This window comes from Sinocyclocheilus grahami, unplaced genomic scaffold, assembly GCF_001515645.1.
Source record: "Sinocyclocheilus grahami isolate Dianchi unplaced genomic scaffold, SAMN03320097.WGS_v1.1 scaffold689.1, whole genome shotgun sequence".
Taxonomy (NCBI): domain Eukaryota; kingdom Metazoa; phylum Chordata; class Actinopteri; order Cypriniformes; family Cyprinidae; genus Sinocyclocheilus; species Sinocyclocheilus grahami.
Window position 1 is genome coordinate 422,180 of NW_015505868.1, and position 25,444 is coordinate 447,623.

Here is a 25,444-nt window from a genome sequence, read left to right on the forward strand (position 1 = left end):
GGGTCATATACATACATACATATATATATATATATATATATATATATTTTTTTTTTAAAGAAATCAATAATTTTATTCAGCAATATACTGACCAACAGCTGCCATAGATCTTCCTTGTATTGCTTGCACAGGCACCACCTTCCGGTCTGATATGGATTTAACTTGTTCACCAGCAGCTTCAATTTGAGTAGCAATGGTGATGGCTTTACTAAGGGTCAAGTCAGTCTCCAACAACAACTGTTCTCTAATACGATGACTGGCCACATTTTCTACTAATTGATCACGTAACATTTAATCAAGATTTGATCCAAGCTCACGTGTGGCTGCTAAATCTCGGAGTGAGGTTGCATACTGTAGGACTGTTTCACCAGGTACTTGAGCTCGTTTTCTAAAACCATGCCGTTCTGCAATTACATTCCTTCGAGGAACAAAGTATGCTTGTAAAACCTCAATAGCTTCTTCCATCGTCTCTCCTTGATTTGGCAAAGTATAAAATAATCTCTGACCTTCTGTGCCCAAACAATGAAGAAATAGAGCTCTCTTTCGTGCAACAGGCCATTCATCTCCAGATGCATTAACGACCAGTAAATAATTCCTGAACATCTTTAGCCAAACATCAAAGGGTATCGAAGGCTCACCAGGACATGGCAGGAATGACGTAGGAAATGAAACAACTGCAGCCATCTTTCATTCATAAAGGTAAAATCCTCGTCGCCAATTTTGTAGTGTTTCAAGTCCAGATAAGCATGACGAGTCAGATTCCAGAAGTTACAATTCAAGGATTTATTAGCATCAAAGGCCAACAGCAAACACAGCCTGCATGCCACATGGTTGCTCACATTCAATTATTCTTCTACACCTTTTATAGGTACCAACTTAGTAACACATAGTGCCCTTTTCTGGTGAATCAATAATACAAGAACACAACAGACACTTGACACATTTTCGTAAGCTGTGTAATTAATGCAGCAATGATTTTTAAGGTCTAATTTAACTCTGAGATGCAATTAAGATTTCGGAAGCATGTGCAAAGGCTCCAACCTTAAAGTGTAATTAATAACTAGTGAAGAGGTTACTACTGATTGGATCCTGCAACAGCTGACGCCAGACATGCAACAAAAGGAGCGGATGTTTCTAATGACAGTTTTGTCTCAAATGCTTTGCTTCACAACTTTAACATACTTTAAGAGACATACACTAATTAGAAGCAGTGCAAATCACTGCGGTAATTATATTCCAGGGTTAAGAGAATTAAGGGTCAATGTGATTTTTAATTAGAATTGCCCTAGGGCGCCCAAGGAAGATTATAGTACATTGATTTAATTTCACTCATTCTTGCCGTGCTGAAGCTTTTTTTCACCAAACATAATTGACATTTTCCCCAGGCTGTAGCTTCCTGATGTGTGGAGATTCAAGCTTGTGTCAGTGTTTACTGCATGTTTCAATTCCCACCCAGCATGCCTTGAGGTGTTTCCTTCTGTCACCTTCAACATGCTGACCAATGTTTGCCTTTTGACGTTGACTTAAATCTTTTGTGTTCTCTCTAAGTCTGCCGTCACTTTAGGACCCAGACCGATGGACTACAAGGATCTGTGTAAACAAACCAATCCAACTAGTGGCTGCCCTGCTGTAAACTGGAGTGGCCCCAGACGTCCCAGCATCCTCCTTGACCCCCTGTGTCTGTCTGAAAGGAGTGCAAAGCCTGGACATATGTCAGTAGGTTGTTTTTCTGCTAGTGTGCCACTGTGAGAGCACATATGGATGTCATGCTTCTCAAGATCTCTTTAATTAACGAGGGAGAGAGTGAATACTAGCTGAGAATCCAAAGGGGAAAACCCAAAATGAATGAGGCGACAGAGCCAGACTCCTGCTCAGCACTTGAGACCCCTGAGGCTCAAAGTGCTAATTGCAATTCACAAACAGACTCAAAAACAACAGACGAAGAACAGACTGGTCATTGTCTATTCCACACATAGCATTCAATTGTTTTGCTTAAATATTCTTAGAATGTTCTAGTCAGCGTTCCTTGCACCAAATTTGGTTTTCTTTTTCCATACGTTTTGACACTTAGAATTAAACAGGCTGTGTAGCTACTGTATATTTAAGAGTTCTATATGCAAATGACCTCTGTTATGATTAGCTAACTTCCGCATACCAGTATAGCTCATCAGGGGTGTGTTTTCCAAAAGCTACATTAGCCAACTATGGTCACAAATTTTGTTGTTATCAACACAGTTCAACAATTCAGTGTTTTCCGAAACACATGAATAGTCGCAAACACCATCGCAAGCTTCTGTCGTTAGAACTACTGTGCTCATGATGTGATTACAAGCATCGTATTAAATAGATCATGCACGATAAGCAAAATAACAATCAGTTCATTTCAATATCTTTCATTCAATTTAAATTTAAATATACATTTCAGTGTATATTTTTTAGCCAATCCAATCTCACTGGAAAACGTAACTATTTTACAAAGTGGTGATTTCATACAAATTCCTATGATTTGAATTGTATGAAAACATACGTTTTTTACGTTTTAAAAAGTAGGCATGAAGTGTGAGATCATACAAATTATTGAGGTCGTTCAAGCCACCAATTCACTAAAATGTAAAATAGCTACGAATCGCCATACGATTATGTTGATTTTAGCATGACCACAATCAGTGTCGCTTAAATGTGTAAAAGCATATGTAAACCCCCCGTGTACAATGTAAGAGGAAACCTGTGATGAATAAAATATCAAAAAAAAAATAAATATGACATGCTCATTACAGCAGCATTTCAGATAAATTATGTTGAGGAGAAAGCTGCCGAATGAATGAACCACATATACAACTGCTTTCTTCAGTTTTTTGTAAATAAACTATAGTAATCTGACATTAATTGCTATCGCAATATGTTTAATTAGCAGAAGTTATTACTCTACCATCTGCGCATGTCAGTAACGACCATGTTACTACAGTTTTGGGAAACTGCTGCAGCTAGTTCATTTATTCCAGCAGTGCATCATACTATGGTAGCAAAGCAGCGAGTTATGTCGTTGGATGGGAAATGCGCCCCAGGGCAGGCCAAGTTGTTGAATACTGAATGCAATGAGACACACCTGAAGTTAATAATGCCGTGTTATCATTAAATGCAGTGTGCGACTCTTCTTGAGAGACCAATTTCTTCTCCCTGCATGTATAATGGAAGGGAGTGGGTAGGGAATCCTGTAAGATGGAAAAGTCACAAGGCTTCACAATTTGTCATTTGAAAAACTTTGTAGGAGAAATAATTCAACTAGCTCCATCCTGTGAGACTTGATGAATGGTTGCTTCAACTTTTTCAACATCGTCAAACTCGAGCACGTTCCTTTACTCTGTTCACAAGGCTTGCCGGAGAATATCAAACCCTATGAAAGCTTCTTTGTAGCTCAGAGGTTCCCATTCGCTACCACAGTCCCTCATCGATCTCTGAGGAAATATTGTGCACCATATGTTCAGCAGGGACCTTTCCATAATTCATAATCCTCATCTTGAAATGGATTTCTTGGTGGCAAATTCTTTTTGCTGGCAGTGCATAGAGCAATGAGAGGAAGCCAAGGTGGCATTAAATGAGCTACCGACTGAGCTACTGAATGGAAATAAGAGTAATACAAACACATTCCCCTTCATTGCAACCAATCAGAGAGGGATCAAATTAAAGTTGATTATATTCTTTGTTTAGTGACATTTTATGAATGCTGAGATTAGTGCCAGTGGACACAGCGTGGCAGCCACAAGCACTTGCAACACACGCTTGAGGAGCATTATTGGTCTGTGGAGCTGATAAGGTCCAGTTACCCACTGTTTTATTTCTATTGTACTCCAGATTTGTGTTTTTCTGGTTTCCTCCATAGTGAGATAGTGAGTCAGTGAGTTTTTAAAGTAGCAACAATTAATTCATTGACTCAGAGATCTGGTTTTAGTTGTTAACAGCTCACTGTAGAACAAAATAATCATTAAATAATTTTCACTTTTTTTTTGGCAAGATCTGTTATATTGTACATATATATTTTTCAAAACATTAAAAATGCCGTTTATACTGTACACTTACATGTATTTAAAGGGATAGTTTACCCAAAAATGAAAATTCTGTCATTATTTACTCACCCTCATGTCGTTCCAAACCCGTAAGGCCTGGCTTGAACATGGCAGTACCCTGGCTGTCTATGCAGTGTAAAAAGCTCTCTGAAAAATATCTTAATTAGTGTTCAGAAAATGAACAAAAGTCTTACGGGTTTGGAATGACGAGTAATTAATGACAGAATTTTAATTTTTGGGTGAACTATCCCTTTAAAAGGTGCAAGGAAGACATGTCATTACTTTTTACTTGATAGTTAAACCATACAACCTTTTTAGATTAAATTTAAGATTAAAGTTATTTCTGAAAATAGTGTGTTCCTTGCTTCCTTCCTTCCTAACTAACTAACTAAAACCACCTGAAACACAACTGCAAATGTAAATGGTAAAGTTGGCTTATGTGTTTTAACCTTTAACCAACACTCCATTGCCATAACACTGACCCAACAACAAATTTAGTCTGTTCCTCTTGCAACGCTATCATATCACTTCAGAAGACTTGAAATATACTCTACACGTTGTTTATGGAGCTTTATTGGTGATGAATATTCTTCCCCCAAATTTCCCCCATTGTTTTCCACAGAAACAAATATCATCATACAGGTTTGGAACAAAATGGGGCTTAATTATTAATGACAGGTTTTTCACAACTAAAGATGTTCCAATACACAAAATACAAAAATATAAACTTATAATGTTAGCACAGCATTTATAACATTTATTAACATTCCATCAGAAATACCAGACACTGCTGGAAAAAAAAACGGCACTACATTTTTAGTTTAAGCAGCATTGTAGCCCCAAAATGTTTACATTAAAAAACCCATGTGTTTACATTGCTCCGACTTATTTATTTCTCAGATAAAGTTCTTTTTTCTGCTGTTCATCTGTTATCGCCTCACACTCCAACAACGAAGCCTCTCAACTGAGCGGCACAGCAAGTAAATAACAAACGGTGCTGGAAAGTTAATGGATGTGTATTGTCAGCCATGGAGGGAACGGCGGTCCATTGAAGATACACACAAGCGAGCCATTACAGCAGGACCAGATAATGAAAGCACAATCACAGTTTAAGAGCGCCACGGGCTGGTCATTTTTCCTCGTTCCTAAGCTCTTTGTGTGCAGAGCCCAGATTTGCTGGAATAATGGGCAGCCGAGATCCAGAAGAATTCCCCTCCCGAGAGCTGCAGTCAAAGGCCTCAATCCTTCACGGCTTCAGAGAGCACACAGAAGGATGGATGAGGTGTTAGAGGAAGAGAGGGCAGGCGGGGAGACGCTTGGTGTTTTAGCTTTACTTCCCGGGCTAACAGCCAGCTTTGGTATTAAAATATGAGTGACCAACTAAAGCCGAGAGAGGCGGCGAGCAGTGATCAGGGGCATTAATGATGACAAGCCCAACCACTTCCAGCTTCTTAACTCTGATAGCCATCTTAAGCACTTTTCCTGTGTCTTTCCCAGCACACAAAATCAATTGGTGTTTGTCAAGCTCCTATCCCTGTGCCGTCTTGTATATCGAGTTGCAGTCTTTTAGCATGCAGCATGCACCGTTCCAGGTATTGATGGCAATCCGAGTTGCTGCGCCTGGCGAAATTGCAGGATCTACAAGAGACTCATCTGAGAATAAGTATAAAAAACACGCTGTTCTTCCACCTGAGGGCTGACTTTACATTCTAATCTCACAAGTATTTTTGGTTAAATTAGAAATCACACTTCCAATTTAAAGGTGTCGTTGCTGCCGGGAGCACGCAATTCTCAGGGGCTGACAAAACATCTCTAAAAAGACATGCCTCAAACTGTCTCGCCACTGTACATATTGGGCTACCGTTCTTACTGCAAAGCACACAGATGCTGAAGATAGAAAATCTGCCTGATGGGTTCATAGAGACAGAATGGACATATCAGGAGCGGAGGATGAGAAAAGCAGAGGAACATAGAATGACCATAACAATTTAATTTCTTAATAAATGTCTGATCTTATTGCGCCCAATTCATCATTGCATGTTGATCTTAAGAAAAAATGTTTCTCATAATCTTTCATCAAAATGTAATCACTTTCGCTGCCTCTGAAACAACTTTATGCTGATGTATCCAAGGTTGCGCTGGAAAAAATAACACGTAAGGGATAATGTACAGTCAGTAATGAACATTATTTTCTGCTGAATATTCTGCTTTGCTTCAGAAATACACCATTTTATTGCATCACACATGCAGTTTCATGTTGTCTAATACTACAGCTTTTCCGAAATATTTTTTTTATTATGAGACACAAGTAGTCTAGTGAGCTCTATGGCTACTGTATATGAATACTGCCAATGATTTGAACCTCTTGAGGAGGCCCTTTCTTTTTATTCCTCTAGTACAATGTTAGTGAACCCATCATCTTCTCTGTACAGTTTCTAAAACTGTATCTACTTCCTAAATAAAACAAATGCACAAACAGCATTTAGTGGATTGTGGTCTTGGTGGAATGCGGGCGGTTGGTGGCGACTTTTCCAGGTTAAAGGGTTTTTGAAAAAAGACTAGACTTGTTTTTCCCTTTCGTTTACTGAGAACTGTTCACTGCTGGAACTGAATTTGAAGATTCTTTCAGGCCCTTCCGGGTATCAGAGTTATTCTTCTACGTTGAGGTCCCTGGAAGGTATTTTCAGTCTAGGCTTCAAACACAAGTAACACACTCAGGCCTCTCAATGGTGTTTGCTTGATTACAGCAAAACTTTCTCCTTTAGTTCCAGGAAAAGCGCAAGGTGCTTGACGAACCTGTCGGCAATTGTGAGCAAGGGCTGAAACACTTCTCAAATAAAGCCATTTAGGCAAGATTGCTGAGGGCCTTTAGCACCATTATAACACATCATTGTGTTCCACCTCTAACTGTGAGCTGAGTTAGGAAGAAAAAACATCTCTGTCCGTGGCAGTTTAGCTGTGTCTTGAAGCATAACAGTTCAGGAAAATAACAACGGCTAAATGTACTGGAAAACTGCAGCTAGGACTGAGCGATATATTAAATATTCACACTATGTACACTTTGGTTGTTGTGACAACATAAAGGAAGCAACACTGTGAAAATTGCAATGATTTTATAAAGCTTTTTATTTGGCCATTAGGTTTCGTAAAGACTTGAAAGTGTGAGAGCATTAAAACAGATGTTTTAATAGTGTCTTAATTAAACGTCAGTACCACAAGCTGCGTTAGTGTTTAATTCATGAATCATTTCAAACTGTCCATTTTAATGATCTGATTCAAATAACTGATTTATGCATTGAAATGTTTCTGAAATACTGCTCTTTATTACTCTATATAGAATTATTGACTTTATTGTATAGTATTATACGTTATGTTGGTGAATATTGTTCATCTAATGAAAAATGTGGAAAGCATGCCTTAGATATTTTTAGATATTAGATATTTACTAGATATTTTTGTTCTAAAATAATATGAATCTGCTGTAAACAATGGCTGTTTGGTTAAATCACCTACCTAAAGAAATACATGTTTATTTTCAGAACAAAAACATACATATTGAGATATATACTGAACATCATCAAAAGGCTGAGAAATATTATATTAGCTTCATTAACCAGCACTAATTGCTGCTCTGCAGAAGCAGGGTTAAAAAGCCAAGCTGTAGAATTACATTCCTTCAGCTTTGACCAAGTGATACATGACCTGATGATCAGAGATCTGACTATGTCCTGGCTAGAGTAAGCAAAAAGAAAGGGTTTGTGTGGAGATAACGATTGCTACACTCCTTCATGCGTGAGAAAAATGCATAAGATGTATTTGGAGCATATTTCATTCCTAGTGTAACTTTGAGAAGTCTTGGCTTCTCTTTACCTCTTCTTCTTCATTAAGACATCACTCTTAGCCCCACGCTTAACTGTGGGATGGTATTCCTTCATGTATTAAAGCTTTTTCATTTTACTTGGAGGTACAACAGCGGTTAGAGATATTCAAATGCTTTTTCTTCTTGTAAATGGAGATTAGAAGTCAAATCTACTGCCATGGCACTGATTTAATGATCACAAAGTGCGGGAATGAATCCATTGTTTTCTAATGTGCGTTGAAATTTTCCTTGGCTAATTTAAATGTATTCATCCATAACATTTAGCATAACTGAAAAAGCCACACATCTAAACAAATCTATCATTAGCATGAGCGGAAACACAAGTACAATTTTTTAGCACCTATGCAAAATTAATTACACAAACAGTTTGGCATAATCGCAGACATAAAATCTCCCCGCAAAATTAGGGGGCAATTACTGAAATTTTAATAAAGTATGTACGTTACGATGTGAAGTACCTTAACCTGAGTGGGTCTTAAAGATGTTCTGTCTCTTCTGTGAGATATTTCTGGCAACACACTACTGTTCTTTGTCTCTAACCTTGTTCTTTAGTTCCTGAGGCTGAATGTGCAGGTTATCGCATATTTCTGCACATCCCAGATTACTGGGGGCTGACGTGCTGTCAGGGAAGCTGTTTCTGTTCTTTCCATTAACATGAGAGGATTAATGAATTTGTCTGGAGATAATCTCAAACTTAAAGCCGGGAGATCACCGATTTGTCAGTTTGTGTGGGCCATTATTATACACTCCATTCAGTTACTTGAATCTGCTAATAATGCAGAGTCACTCAAAAAGATTTCAGAACAATGTAATGTAATGAGCATCACCTGTGCACCACACCGGTCTCGAGTCCCACGGAAGAGCTCCGGAAGAATAAAAGAAGTGGTGACAGTGAAGGACGAGAGAGGACCAGGCCTGGACTTGAATGTTGTATTTTGTTTCTGTTTGTGTGTGGCAGTTGTCCGTGAGGGGCTGCCACATTTACTTTCGGTTTCATGTTTGTTTATTTTATAACTAAGGTGTTTGAATGTTCGCCGGTTCCCGCCTCCTTCTTCCCTTGACATTGAACTGCGTTACATTGGTGCCGAAACCCGGGAGGAAGGAGGGACATGCTGTCGGAGAGCCCTCACCGCTGTGGGGAATCCGCAGTGCCATTGAGCATGGCGGAGTGGAGGCTACTGCCATGGATGCTCAAGGCAGTGGGCTGGAGTGAGTTGCCGGGGGGCAACTTGTGGAGGGGCAGTTGCTGTCTGTGAGGGAGCGGAGGAGTTGCCGCCGTCTGCCTGAGGCTGGAGCCTGCTGCCATCCGCCATGATGGGGAGGAGCAGGGAACGGGGGACTCCTGTTGGCGGAATGTCAAGCCGTCCACCAAGGGCTATCCAGTGCCGTCGCCAGGCATCGCAAAGGAGTTCACCCAGCTGCTGGAGAACCGAGCGGCAATGTGTCCAGGAACCAGATCATGCTTTTTTCTCTTTTCCTCTCTCGTCTCTGTCTCTCCTCATCCTTCTGTCTCCTTTTCTCTTGCCTCGTCTGTCATTACCCCGGGTGCTGCGGCTGCCGTGATCAGCTGATCAGGGGCAGTAGAGCGCAGTCTCATGGGGACCCCCCGGCCTGCGGGGCAAGAAGGGTATATGATGAGAGGAAAAGAGAAGCCATGGGAATGAAGCGAGGCCGGTGATGCGAGTGAATTAAAGGTTCCCGCCTCCTTCTTTCCTTGACATTGAACTGCATTGCATGTAGATGCCCTCAAACAAAGAATACATCGCACGGTCATGTACTTACAGTGGAATTATGCAGGTCAACTCACAACACTTCTCCATAGACCTCCACTGTAAATTTATTTCTGTCAACCTGTTTTTTGTTTGTACAAACTGGAGACAAGTCAAAATAGTTTTCTGTGGTAATTGGCAGCCTGCCACAGATTAAGTTGTTTGAGCTTAACTAGTATTAAACTCGGAGCATTTCTTTAAGAAATCAGAAGCACACTGTGGCTTTACACTTGCACACTAGTCAAGTAGCTGAGAACTCCTTTTCATTAATTAAACAACAGAAGGAAATGGCATACTGTATATTTGGAAATCTTACAAAAAACAAGGTAGGCATTCTGGAAATAGTTTTGAATGATGCGGAAAAGGTGATACGGGGTTGTTCATATGGAAATAAAAACACAAGCCAAGACAAAAACCTTAGATATATGTTCTGTTTTAATAGCAATGAAAAAAGCAAGATGGAAAGAAATGTTAATTGAGGAATGTTTTGGTAGCACAAGATGATTAGAACTGTGAATTTGACTGCCGTCTGCTGTGATGAGAGAGGATGGACAGATCAATCTTAATGCAGCTATAATTCACAATGGACCATCTGCTTTCTCAGACATCATTTATGATGGGCAGATCACAGATGGATCAGGGTGGATGCTATAATGATATGCCAAATATGCTCTAAACTTTTCAAAAATCTCTTTATAATGTTTTGGAAACATTTTTCAAATGCATTTTGATGACTGGGATGAGATTAGAAAGTCTTAAAGCCTTAAATCCACACTGCTGTTTCAGTGCTTCAGTAGTTACTCTTACCTCATTGTCTGCAGGGCTGAGATTGCTGAGGTTTTTATTGTTTAAGTTCAGTGATTAATTCTGACACACATTTCCCTTTGTCACAAACAATTCAGGAGATCTGAGGGCAGAGAGCGGGGACGCAAGTGAAGATATGAGACAGGAAAAGAGCTGAAGAGAAAGGAAGAGAGACAGTTAAAGGGAAGGGGAAAGAGACAGGTAAAATGAGAGGAAGAGAGACAGGAAATTAAGGTAGACTGGAGACTGGAAGCAGAGAAAGAGACAGCAAGAGGAAGAGAGACAGGTGAAGAATGGAGAGAGATGGGTAAAGTGGGAGGTAGAGTGGGAAGGTAAGAGACAGGTAGAGAGGATGAAAGACAAGTAAAAATACAGGCAGAGAGAGTCAGTTAAAGAGAGCGAGACAGGTAGAGTAGGAAGGTAAGAGATAAGTGGAGAGAAAGAAAGACAAGTAAAAGACAAGTATAGAGGGAGAGGGAGAGAGAAAGGGAGAGAAATATAGAGATGGAAGAAGTGAAAGACAGATTGACTGGAAGCAGAGAAAAGGACAGGTGGTGGGAGAGAAACAGGCAAAAAGAGAATCTAGAGAGAGGTAGCCAGGTAAAGAGAGAGGGAGAGATAGAGAGGTAGAGAGATACAAAGACAGGTAGAGAGGGACAAAGACGGGGAGTGAGGGACAAACAGACAAATAAGCAAAGTAAGAGGGAGAGAGGGAGAAAAATGATTAGAGAGGAAGAAAGAGATAGGACAGGGTAAAGTGGGAGGTAGAGAAAGAAAGACATTTAGAGTTAGACCAGTAGAGAGAGGGACAAAAAGGGACAAAGAGATAAGCAGATTGAGAAAAAAACTGGTGAGACAGGAAGAGAAAAAGATGTTGGAGTTGTGGAGAGGGATGATAAAAGAGACAGACAGGTGAAGAGGTAGAAAAAGAGAGGCAGGAAGAGAAGCAGAAAAGGGATGGTGAGTCCGACAAGTAGAGAGGGAGACAAGTCAAAAATGAGAGCGAGATATGAAGGTGTGTGGACACACGAAGAAAGATGGAGTGAGATAGATAAGGAAGAGAGAAATGAAGGCAGGTAGAGAAGGGAAGACAAAAGATAGATTAAAGGGAAAGTAGAGAGAGACAAGTGGATATGGAGAGAGACAGGGAAAGAATGAGACAGACAGGGGGTTAGAGGGAAAGAGGAACCAAGACGACAGTCATACAAATTCAGAGAGCTCATGAGAGAGAGAGAAAGAGAGAGGGCTGTTATCGGAGCATGTTTTGACTACCTGCCATCTTACAGATGGAATCACAAAGAGGGGAACGAGAGATGAGGGGGTGGGCAGAGGGTCACGTTCACTGAGCAGCCCAAACTGAAACTAAAACACAATGCTGAGATTGTGAAACATGAATTGCTGGACTCTACAGCAGAAGTGGTTCCCAGCATTATATGCAGCGTATGAAGCATGACTGATGGGGGAGGGGTGGATGAATCTGACCAAAATAAAACACATGTGACCGACATGTTTCAAACATCCAATTCAGATGGTTCCAAGTCAATCACAACATCTGAGGCTAGTTTCACAAACATGCAGAAGACAAGAAAGAATAACACCATCACACAACAGACAGGACAGAGAATTCAGAAAATAATCCACCACCCCTCTCCTCATGTTCTTAGCTCCAAGCGAGAAGATGAACCTTCATCAATCTCATCTGATTCCCCGGAAGTTTTTGAACAAGTTTGTGTTGCATCACAAAAGTCAGAACTAACAAATTGATCCCTGATGTGCCCAGGAAAGCCTCAGTGAACGACTAATTCCTTGGCAGTAAGGCTCTCAGTAAAAACTCTCTAACGGGACAATCATCTGTGAAATCTGACTCTGTGTTGTTTGATTGCACAACTCCTGTTGGTTGGCTTCCTGGTGCATATCAACATACTATCAGGGAGATAAATTGTACTGTGGCTGTTCTCAAGGAAGATGAGGTGGAACTGAAAGAACATGGGCCAGTGCTCACAGAAATTCAGAGCTAGGATCAGATTTCTCCTTCGTCATTGCTAAGCTGAGTCACCAAGCTATGGCATGCAGCAGGACCGACCATGTTTACAACAGACTTCCGGAAGTATTTTTCTTGTTCATTTCCTATTCATTTTAAAAGGGAAATTTAAAAAGATAATAATAATAATAAGAAGAAGAAGAAGAAGAAGAAGACAAAGGTACCTTTGAAGAGGCAATGAACAACTCATGAAGTATTGTGAATTATGTAACCAAATCAGCACCAGTATACAACAATTTGCTATAAATCAAAATACCATAGTGACTTTGTAACATACCTCACTCCAATGCCCTTAAGAGGCGCATTAGTGACTGATTCTACAGGCTAATTTTTTTCTGTGCTATCATCCTTGTTAGCACACCTGCCTCTCACACCGGTTGATACTGGTTCAAATCTCACCTGTTGCGGGGCGAGCAGGACCAGTTTCATTGGTGCCGTGACCGGGATGGGTGTGAGCTTTAGCGGGGTGACTGTAATGAAGGATAGCCAGAAAAGGCTGTGCGTAAAACTCACTCCTCTGGTCTAGAAAGGTGTGCTAGCGACTGACAATAGAGGCTGCATCCTCCTTACACTCCTTACTGCGTGAATAGGACCAATTTCATTGGTGTCATGACCCAGATGGGAGTGAGCTTTAAGGAGGTGGAGTGTAATGGAAGCTGGCTATTAAAGTGAAAGTGACGTGACATGTGGCCAAGTATGGTGACCCATACTCGGAATTAGTGCTCTGCGTTTATCCCACCCTAAGTGCACACACACAGCAGTGAACACACACACACACACACCGTGAACACACACCCGGAGCAGTGGGCAGCCATTTTTTGCTGCGGCGCCCAGGGAGCTGTTGGGGGTTCGGTGTCTTGCTCAAGGGCACCTCAGTAGTGGTATCGAAGGTGGGAGAGAGCGCTGTGCATTCACTCCCCCCAGCTACAATCCCTGCCGGTACGAGACTCGAACCCGCAACCTTGGGTTACGAGTCTGACTCTCTAACCATTAGGCCCCCCCAAGAGTTGTGCAGGTAAACCTGCAGCCTCCCATGCTGGTTGACGCTGGTTTGAATCCTAATTGTTGTGTGAGTAGTTCTAGTTTAAATGGTGCCGTGACCCGGATGGGAGTGATCTTTAGTGGGGTGAGTGATGGAGGGCAACTAGTAAGAGCTGTGCAGGTATACCTCCTTCCTCTGGTCTCAAAGGCATGGTGGCAACTGGCTCTAAAGGTTGTTTCCTTTAGCCACCCATGAAGGTTGACTCTGGCTCAATTCCTGCTCTGGGGTGCATTTCCCAAAAGCATAATTAGCCAAATATGATTGTTAGTTCCATTGAACTCTATTGGTAACGACTGAACTTACGATCATAGTTGCTTTTGGGAAATGCACCCCAGAGTGGTGAAAGTAGGATACAACCAGATACAACCAAAGCTATTGAAACAACTGTAAAGCTGTGGTAACCAATGTGTCAAGGTGCACCTGGTTAGCATTACCTCATAACCTCCTGCTGGTACATTCGATAGCTACACCACCTGGAAGCAAAAGCATATTTTTTTATTGACAGTCATTAAAATTATTTGAGTATTCTGACTAAATAAAAATGGAAAGCAACATTTATTTAAAAAATATACTTTTTTATAAGTGCTTCTTTGTTACAACTATTATAGACCTTAATAGTAAGTATAATTAGCAAAACGACTGCTTTATCAAACCCAATGGGATGTTTAGCCTTAAGATCTCAACACTTGCAATTCTCCACACACACGCACACACTCCAAGTCCCCATTCAGCTGAGCAGAGAAACAGACTTCCCACTGTGCACAGAACCTGGATCAGTGCAGAAAGCCATGCAGCTGTGCAAGACAGCTGTCAGGAATAAGGCAGACAATGCGCTTTGACATGTTGATTCACTGCTTGCTGGCTACGAGCAGCCTGCATCGCTTCAGAAATGCATGCATTAATGGAGGTTTCTTCCACTCTCCTCAGGGGCTCCATCATAAAATATTTCTGCTTGGAGGACTTGGAAAACATACAGACATGACTGGATGGCTTAGGTTTAACCATGGACTTTGGCGGGTCGTACTTGTGGCAAGCAGGCAAACTAAAATAAACTGTAAAAACTGAGGCAGGAAGAATCTAACACAAGCATTTGTCTTCCTTTTAAAGATATTAAAGTGATGTGGAAAAACCTAACAGCAAAAAGCACAGTTTCATGTTGGAAAAGCAAGGAGGTTTATAATTAGCCATTAGCAGTTAGCACTCCTAATGGCCAAGTCCATTTCACACATTTAATAACCCTTAAAAACAAAAAATTGGTCACTAGTAAACCATACTACTATAAAATGTATTAGTAGTATATGTTGCTTGCAATAAATAAATAAATTAATTAATTAATACATAAAAATACATAAATAAATAACCAGAATACATAGATATTTTTGAAAGGCCATTCACAATGGAGAAAGATGCTAATGGAAACCATGCTAACCAGCCAAACCTTGAGCCCTTGGTCTTTAGATTAAACATTTTGTCCTTTTCTCATTATGGTTTACCAGCATTTTTATGTTATCTAGATCTGACTGCATCATCAACAATCTGTTGCAGTCAGATTTGGCATTCTGTAAACCCAAACATTGTGTCTTTCAACAGGTCCAAAGTCTGCCACTCAAAATCCAACCCTTCTTCACACACAACGCATAAATGCATCACTTCAGCTCAACTTTCTGCCACGGCTGAGGGCTCAGACAGCGTGCTCTAAACATTACCCCAGTTGTCATATTTCATGGAGTTTGACATGTGAACTAACGTAACAGGATTTGAACCTAAAATATTCGAAGCCTCTTTCACTGTATCAAAATATTTGATGAGATCCAATATAGTGTAGCAAATGTACTGTTTTTATTTATTTATTTTAAATACACGTATCCATTGACCATAAATAATTTTTTGTATCATCTTTTTTTTGTTGTATTCCTGCTCACACTTTCAAACAGCAAACTCACTCCCTTTCCCCCCTCCATTTTTCATGACAAAATGCAGCTGGGAATAAACCTGAATTTTCCAGTTGGATTTTCTATCTGCATTCCAAAACAACACAGATAAAACCTGCTTAGTCTGAAAACCCCCGGTGCAGGTTTTGACATGCATTGTGCTTTAGCAAATTATTTCCCATTTCATAAATCATTTTTTGTATCATCTTTTTTTTGTTGTATTCCTGCTCACACTTTCAAACAGCAAACTCACTCCCTTTTCCCCCTCCATTTTTCATGACAAAATGCAGCTGGGAATAAACCTGAATTTTCCAGTTGGATTTTCTATCTGCATTCCAAAACAACACAGATAAACCCTGCTTAGTCTGAAAACCCCCGGTGCAGGTTTTGACATGCATTGTGCTTTAGCAAATTATTTCCCATTTCATAAATCAATCTGATGTGCATTAAAAGTGTAAAGATACATCCAATCTAACCTTATACGGTACATACCATGGTGTACCCATAGCCCACAACTAGAAGCTGGTACCACAGAGGTACCACACAGTTACAATGACAATCAGAGAGAGAGAGAGAGAGAGAGAGAGAGTATGGGGGTGATGGTATCTTCCTGGGTGAGCTGGATGTAATATTCTATATGACATGAACATATTCTGCATTATAGCATTGAAAGCACAAAAGCTGTAGCCGAAAATACTTTCTCTGTTGCTGCTGTGAGAGTTCATATCAAAGCACTGCAGCAATTTCAGAACCAATATGAGGGGGGAAAAAATAATTAACATCAAAGGAGTGGAAAACTCAAACTTGGCTCTTAGCTTAAAGATCCACAAGCTATTTTGCTGTGTGAGCGTTTTTTTTTGTTCCTGTTAAGGCACATCTAGTCTGGCATACATTTTAAAGAACTGCTCACAGACCAAACTTCTAGCATGTGAATAAACAAGAGCTGGTTGAGGGTTCATAACAGTGTCTAACACACACACACATGCTTAGTGGGCCATGTTCCTCAAGCTACAACCTTTATGGTCCTGGAACAATATTCCCCTTGCCCTTTTAGAGGTTATGATAAGATCCTGGCGTCAGAGAGTGAATTATGGATGGATCTGATAATAAATAGAGCTGTAGATATGCATTTTATACACTTCGAAAATGCTGTTACTCAAGGCACCTTACATTTGCATTCAAGGCATTCACTTATCAGTTCACATGTTCCCTCAGAATCGAAATGAGCAAAAGTAAATATTACAAACCTGAACGCTGCAGAAATGAGAATAAATCGATAAACACCACTGGATGCAATATAAACAATAATTTTTTAAAATCTCAAATCTAGTTGTGTTTATGATTTTTGTGGCTTACACACCTTGTTTTTGGACTTCTATTAAAGTGTGGTGAGTCTCTTGTTGTTTTTTTGCCCTGGGAATCATACCTATGACTTTGGCATTGCTAACATCTTACTCTAAAAATTGTAATGTATGAGTATTTACATATTTCAAACAACATTTCGGTAACCGCAAAAGTAACACTAACAGTCATGTTCCTTTAATGAGATTTCTGTTCAAATGCTTTCTCTTAGGATCTGTATTGGACATACATTGACTAAATATAAGTACCATCATTATTTATCACTTTATTGGATACAACAAGTAGTATATGACAAATACAAGTTTCAATATTTGATGTTTGGCTAACTGCTAGGGCTGGCTCAAGACAATGTGAGTGTGTGAAATGAATTGACAACGAACATACTGCACCCTGACAAATAATGACAGGGCTCCTTTTTGAGCAATGTTGCCGTCAGACCGGTAAGACACAGGGCCCACAACCGATCTAAAGAAAGCTGTTGCCCATTCTCAATGGGGATGTGCCCAAGCAACATTGCTCAAGAAAGTTGCCCCATGTATCATTAACTTTTAAGTCGTTGAATTATTACCTGGAGGAACATTCCCATCAACCAAGCATGTTAAAATGTCATTGTTCGGCTAACACTAGTTGATGTTGATTCAGGAACACATCCTGGGTAAATCATGTTGAGCACACACACACGCAAACACTCTCAACATCTGAATCACAGTCTCTCATTGTTGTAACTTGACGGATCACTAGAAAGAATCTTGACTGTCAAGTTTGTAAATCTACCCCAAACAACACCTTGTCTCAATCCTTCCCTTGCGAAAAAGAAGAGTGCTTAATTGTATTGGAATGTGCACTTTCAAATCTTAAAAGTATATTTTTAAAAAACTCTACTTGCAGGTAATATTGAATAGTAATTCATAATTAATGAAATAAAGGTCACTTAACTGTATTGAAAGAGTGTACACTGTTTCTTAACACACTTAAGTAGATATTTTTAATCTGTAAGTTTCCAACCACGGCGCCTTCATTTTGATTTTGCAAGCGACAACGGTGTAGCAGCTCTAATGCCATGATGAAAGTTTGAGCAAAGCATGCTAACTGTTCTGTGTTTGGCTGCAGAGACGAGCACAGAACACTGTTTAGAGTCCCAGCCTCAGACGAGACGACAGAGCAGTGCATTTTATTTCTGTAATAAGTAGTCCTTTTAAAAGTATACTTCTTTTTTCTGTCTTTTTCTAATCTTATCTCTCTCTCCTTTCTCATTCCATGGCGATCACTAGCACTCAGTGCTGTGGTGTGGAATAATTAAACCATTCAGTGAGCAGGGCTTTCCTGTAAAATACAGCTACGCCTTCCTCATTTTGATAGGATGAGTGCTTTTCCATGGCACAAGTCCCACTGGCTGCTCTCTGAATGAACATGGAGGAGGTAGAGTGAAAGGTTGCACAATGATTTATTGCTGCATTTGCACCTAGATCCCAGTCAGATAACTCAAGTTCAATAAACTCCTCTCACATACACACACGCGTGGCTTTCTAAGACTTCAGGAACCGGAGCAGTTTCCCCTCCATGCGCCTGCAGATAGATTAGCATCCAGCTCAAAGCAGCAGCACATCAAAGGAAGCTTTGATGCTCAGTATGGCTGCACAGAGGGGCAGGTGAGGGAAAGGGTGGCCCCGTGCAGTCAACAAGGATTCTGGGAAATACTCCCAGCTTTTAGAGCTGGAGGAATCTATAGGCTTCTCGGAGTGGGAGATAGATGCAGAGGCTGGGAAAAGGGGGAAACCTGCAGCTTTATTCGAGATGAAAAAGCGCCGAGGGTGGCCGTGTGCTCTGGAGGTTCAGTGGTTTGACTGGGACCATATGGAAGGCTATTCATGTCAATGAAATGATGAATAGACGATTATTCAAGCTTAGTACCTGGTATTTGCTTTATAGCGGTGATCATTCAAAGCACAAACCGAGAAATGAATGTCAAATCGTACCTATTGCACAATATGATTATTATTTAATTAACACTTCCAAGGTGTAATTGCTCAAAAGTGTGAAACGCAGCTCAAGAGAACTCTGTGTGTTAATCAGTGTAGTCTGTCAGTTGTTGCCTCTGTCTAGATTATTATGTTTAATTATTGCTTTTATTACATTCATTGTTAAATGCTCCACTAAAATATTTTTATGATCTTTCTTAGGAACTGGATGAAAAGCGTGATTTCAAACATGTCACATGTTTATTGCTTTTTATTGCTAGCATCTTAGCAAATGTACATCATGCAGGTATGTGTATCATGAAAAACCAGACCAAGATTTCCTCGTAAATCATAAAGAGAAGATCAACTTCTCAGATCTAGTCATGAACTTAACATCAAAGAAATATCGAGATACAGTGCATGTGTTACCAAATTAAACCATGCTGCTTGACTCAGTTTAATTTTACCATTTACTTTACCCAATGGATATACTGGTCCACCAATGTGACCAGCACCAAACGATGTGTAAATCAACATTTTCAAAATCAACTAGTCAGTGGGTTGTCAAACAGGTAGTACGTAGTTTTTTTTTTTTTTGACTGTAAACTTTAATTAACTTCTAACTAATTTAAATCAATATTTGGTATGAACACCCTCTGCCTTTAAAACAGCTTTTGTCCTCGGTACATTTGCACACAGTTTTTAAGGTAGAATTGCAGTTTATTTCTCCAAAGGTCTTGGAAATATTTCCACAGTTCTTAAAGGAATAGTTCACCCAAAAATGAAAATTCTGTCATTAATTACTCACCCCCATGTCGTTCCAAAAGTTGTTAATTGTAATGTTTTATCAGCTGTTTGGACTCTCGTTCTGATGAAAATGTCAATGGAAAAACATCTAACTCGCCAAAGACTTTAGCACAATGCTGTATTGTACACCCCTACATCAAACCAGAAGTAATTCATCTTGGCCTAAGCCGGTCATTTTTTTCAGCAGGGAGTGCTATTCCAAACATGCATGAGCCACCGTGTCTTGTGTGTGAACTGCTCATCTCCTGATGCTACTGTTGTGCAATAACTGTGTGTGTTTTTAGCCACCAACTGTTTGTGTCTGTACCCACCAAGAAATCACAGATGGCAATGACAAAGCATAATCAAAGAAAACAATGACAAAAAAGGTTTTCCTCTGGTTGGAAGCAATCAAGCATCCCCTGGCAGTTATTTGATCACAAAATAATTCAGGTAGCCCTGGCAGTGTTGTTTCAACACAGGGAATATGGCAGATACACTCCGACGATCCGCCCTGTTTTATGGGCGGCTGTTACAGCTTCTGCTGGCAAATATCCCCGAGAGCATGTGATAGTGTCTTGCCATTTTTAATTAATGCATAAGCCTGGCGATGTTAATTAAACCCAGACTGATCATTACCCACCAGGAAAGATCATAAGGATGCTTGTGCTGGCGGCCAACAAATGCTGAACTCAACTGAGGAGTTACTCTAATAATCATCCAGCTCAGGTGCAGTCTTTAGGGGCTTAAATAATTGGGGATTTTTAGGTAAATAACTGCTTGTTCAATTTATCTGGGGTTTGTTAAATATCATAATAAGGGAGCGTAAAGGGGCAGTTCACCCCTAAAAATTTGACAAAAAATCATTGAGTAAAATTGATTTAGTCACCCTCCTCATGTCATTCCAAACTTGCCATTTCATTTTTTTTTCTTCTGTGGAACACAAAATAATGTTGGTAACCAAAAGTGTATTTTGAAGAATGCTGGCAACGAAAAAGATATTTTGAAGAATGCTGGTAACCAAAAGTGTATTTTAAAGGATGTTTGTTAGCAAAAAAAAAAAAGACCAATGTTGGCAGCCAAACGTGTATTTTGATGATTGTTGGTAACAAAAAGTGTATTTTGAAGAATGCGTTTAACCAAAACGATATTTTGAAGAATGCTGGCAACAAAAAATATATTTTGAAGAATGTTGGTAACCAAAAGTGTATTTTGAAGAATGCTGCCAACGAAAAGTGTATTTTAAAGGATGTTGGTAACCAAAAGTGTATTTTAAAGGATGTTTGTTAGCAAAAAAAAAAAAGACCAATGTTGGCAGCCAAACGTGTATTTTGATGATTGTTGGTAACAAAAAGTGTATTTTGAAGAATGCGTTTAACCAAAACGATATTTTGAAGAATGCTGGCAACAAAAAATATATTTTGAAGAATGTTGGTAACCAAAAGTGTATTTTGAAGAATGCTGCCAACGAAAAGTGTATTTTAAAGGATGTTGGTAACCAAAAGTGTATTTTAAAGGATGTTTGTTAGCAAAAAAAAAAAGACCAATGTTGGCAGCCAAACGTGTATTTTGATGATTGTTGGTAACAAAAAGTGTATTTTGAAGAATGCGTTAAACCAAAAAGATATTTTGAAGAATGCTGGCAACGAAAAATATATTTTGAAGAATGTTGGTAACCAAAAGTGTATTTTTAAGAATGTTGGAAACCAAAAAGAAGTTTTTGAAGAATTTTGGTAAACAAACATTTTTGGGGCCCAATGACTTCCATGGTATTTTTCTCCATCAAAGGGTGGACATCAAAGGGACCTGAAACAGTTTGGTTATCAACATTCTTCAAAACACACTTTTGGTTACCAACATTCTTCAAAACACACTTTTGGTTACCAACATTCTTTAAAATATCTTTTGGTTACCAACATTCTTCAAAATATCTTCTTTCTGTTCCACAGAAGAAACAAAGTCATACAGGAGTGAATGATGATAGAATTTTCATTTTTGGGTGAACTATTCCTTTAAGGCCTATAAGTTAGAAAATCGATGAGTCAGAATTATTTGTGCATTGTTTCTTGACCCCATTCTATTTTTAACACACTTTTCATATTTTACACCTGCAGAGAGACTGCATATGCAGGCAACATTAATCTCGGGCAACATCCAACCGCAGAACGACATGTTTTTGTTGAAGCACAAAAGGCTTAGTTCACACCTCTTAAATACACTTAGCATGAACGTATGCAGAGGAAATTCTGAAAAACTGGTTCTCCTTTGGGTTTGCATTGATGAAAAATGAAAGACTGCAATATCACTTACTTCATAGGTTTGAACAGGGCTTGTCCGTAGTTCTGGAATGACATGATGAGCTTCAGCTGAGTGCCACCTGACTTCATTGCTGTGAAGGGAACATAATTGCTTTAACAACAGCCGACCAGCTTTCTAAAAATAAGACAATATGCACACGCACCCACACAAACTAACACAATCTTCTCTTCCAGCATTCATGCTAAATAGCTTTTGCTCTAACTTACACAAGCATGTATTAGCTGTGATGTTTTGCAGTCTTGTAAACAGCAGTGGTGATCTCTTAGTGCATTTTGTCAGACTGTCATCAAATGTCATGAATACATTCAGATTCCCACGAGTAGCTATGCAACCATCTGCTGTTCATGAGAGTCAAAGTGTTAAATGGTTGAAATATCAGTAAGGAGTTATGGTGCACATTTGTGAGTTACAGCAGTATGGCCGTCTCGGGGTACTTCAAATGAAGTGTTAGTGGCGTGACACTCATTTTTTCGTAATTCATTATAGTTATTATAGATAAAACCATTTTTTTATAATTCATTATAGTTATTATAGGTAAAACTAAAACAGTATTAAAAATACATTTTCATTACTAGAAATAAACAATAAAAAAAAGCTCAAAAGTATTTGATTTCAGATAGTTCCCAAGCAGTGTTGCCAAGTCTGCGGTTTTCCCGCGGAATCGGGCTACTTTCACACTGTTGCCGCGAGTTGAAGCGACCCCAATAACGTGATATTTAGCCCCTAAAATGTGAATTTTACCAGGGGAACCCCGCCAAAAAACATGTATTTTATCCCATGGAACGCAATTTTTATCGGAGACCCCCCTCGAAAAGCGATTGGGTGAGTTTTGTTGTGAAAATCTGGCAAACCTGTTGCCAAAGCAACATTTCTCATTTTAATTAAGTTGACCTTGATGCACTGTACTAACATAACCAAAACTGAAATAATAATAATAATAATAAATAAAAAACCTATAAAAAGACAATTAAAAATGACAAACCACAACTAAATTACTAAAACGTTAACTACAATTAAAATGGAAAATAAAAATCCTGTATTAATGTGCGTGTTACATTTTACTACTGTATACACTGATATAACTATTATTTTTATTATTGATAGCAGCATCTCTGTAGCCATGCTAATAAAATACAACTACCACTACAACTGATTTTAATTGTTTTCTATGTTCCAGACCTATATAATAACAGATAAAGCGCTCTTCTATTGTCTGATTCAACTGGACGTGTCAAGAAACTCTTCGCTGATTGGCTTGCGCGAGAATGCGTCATGCAAATTTTCCGCTGGAGTTGAAATTTTTGAACTTGTGCGAAAGACGCGATTGAGGCGAATATCATGCGCTTGCGTTTCACGTCATTCGCGTCGCCCGGCGCGAATTTGCCTCTATTCGCGTCTTTGCATTGACTTTGTATGTAATCTACTCGCGCGGAAAATTACATTTGCATCTGGTGTGAACACACTGTTACAGGTACGAGGGTGAGTAATTAATGACAGAATTTTCATTTTTGGGTGAACTATCCCTTTAATAATCTATTTTCAATAACCCTTAAAATGACTTGCTGTCAGGTTTATTAAATAATATTTTGAATTCAGATAAATCCAGTTCATCTAGATGTTACCACGTGAAGCACAGGGCATGTGAGGTTTGTAGTTATAGTTTCTGAAATCAGAGACTGTTTTATAAGAGCATCACAATACAGACGTCTCAAACTGCACAGGACTGGAAAAAATAAGTCGCATAAGATCTTCAGGTGGACTTTCAGAGTCTAATGGAGGAAGAGTAGCTGTCAATCACACTCTCTCTTGGGAATAAAAGGATGTGTGCGTGTGCCGCTTCTGCAATCATTCTGCCTACAGATCTGCATAATTAAGGGCGTGGCCACTTGAGTGACAGGTGGATTGCCGCTGCTGTCACCGGTGTCAAGCTAGGTGGGCGTGGTTTCAGCAACCTGCTCCCGCCTCTTTGCCCATTTTCGATTATCCGGGAGTGACGTGCTGCCAAGATGGCGACGGCCAGCTCCGCCCACTTTAGGCTTCAAAAACGCTCTTCGGAAATCTACGGGTGACGTCACGGACACTACATCCATGTTTTTCTATTGTAAATAGATCTGCAGTGTACTAGTGAATGTACCACGCGCATTCATAATAAACTAAAATACACTTTAACGTCATTTCTATTGAAACTCGTCATGTATTTAAATATAATTGTAATTACAGCTTTAATGATGAAGCTGCAATTTAGTACATTTAAATATCAAACACATACTAGTTAAAATTATAATCAAGTACTTCACATTTTAGCAATTTATTTTAAATAAATATACTTCATAAGACAAGACAAAAGATTATTAAAACAATGATTTAAACTGCACTTTAAGGTAAAACGTTTAATTTGACATTATTACAAAGTGCACCTTTTTAAAACTGTGCTAAAATCAGCACTCTCTTTTTAAGTACACTTAAGTAACCTTTTCTTTCAATGCTATAATTTAATTAATATGCTTCAAAATTCAGCTCCATCTGAGTTCAAATTACGCTGCATTTATCTAAAGAGCAGTATTTTATTTCATGTATTTCAATTGTTTTACATTTTATTTATTTCAATTGTATTAAACTAGACGCAATGAATTCCATTACTGAATTCAATCATGTAGTACAGCTTGAGGACAGTTCAAAACATTTAAATGAAGGTGAGCATGTTTGAATGTGTCAGAAAATACTGTGCTGACCGTGGACTGACTGAATGCATCAGCTGTACTTCATTCCCCTGAGGCCCCTGACCTGAACACACAAGCATGAGTTCAGTCTATTAAAACACTGTGTCCCATCAAAACATGCAAAGGAATATTAAACAGTAATCTGACAGCATCTGGATGACAAGCTCGTCACATGCATTTTCAGTGATCAACAAAACACTCTTAAAAAGGCCTTTTAACTCAATTACTCATGTTTCGCTCATCTGGATCTTGATCCGGATCAGAGGCGTGGTTAAAAAGGCATGTTTAGTTCATTCAGGCATGGTTAAAGGCAGTGAGAATAAGCTATCCCTGGAGCACGGGTGAAGAACAAAAAGAGAGGACACAGGAGCAAACAAAGGGCATGACACCAGCAACCCCCCCCCCAGCTTAATGCATCTGACAGCTCTGAAGAAAACAACACATCACACCAGAGGAACTTAGACGAGTCCTAGCAGCAAAGCTTTTAACACTCACGATGAGTCAAACGCACCCAAGCCACAGTATCTTTCCAAAGCACATGCCCTCTTATTTTTACCTCTAGATTTAAAAATACGTGTACTTCTCTCCTAAATGATTGCTTTTAATCTCTATTTCCATTGAGAATCTGACTTTCTTATGATAATTACTGACTCCGAATGAGACAATTATTTTTCTTAGCTCTGTTTCTAGTTTGTGCAGTCCTTAATTTCCCTGGTACTTTGGGATAAACACATTTTCATCATGTCTTCTGTATAAGGCACACACTGT

General features: G+C 39.4%; 1 protein-coding gene across 1 annotated transcript in view; it reads right to left on the minus strand.

Moving 5' to 3' along the window:
• Positions 1-25,444, minus strand: part of LOC107559519 (extracellular serine/threonine protein kinase FAM20C-like) — a 54,388-nt gene that overhangs the window by 26,995 nt on the left and 1,949 nt on the right. Inside the window, exons 2-4 of the mRNA XM_016243379.1 lie at positions 25,099-25,102; positions 22,163-22,294; positions 21,948-22,026 (exon numbers count right to left, since the gene is read on the minus strand). Of these exons, the coding sequence (XP_016098865.1) occupies positions 21,948-22,026; positions 22,163-22,294; positions 25,099-25,102 (215 nt within the window). The remainder of the gene's footprint in view (positions 1-21,947; positions 22,027-22,162; positions 22,295-25,098; positions 25,103-25,444) is intronic.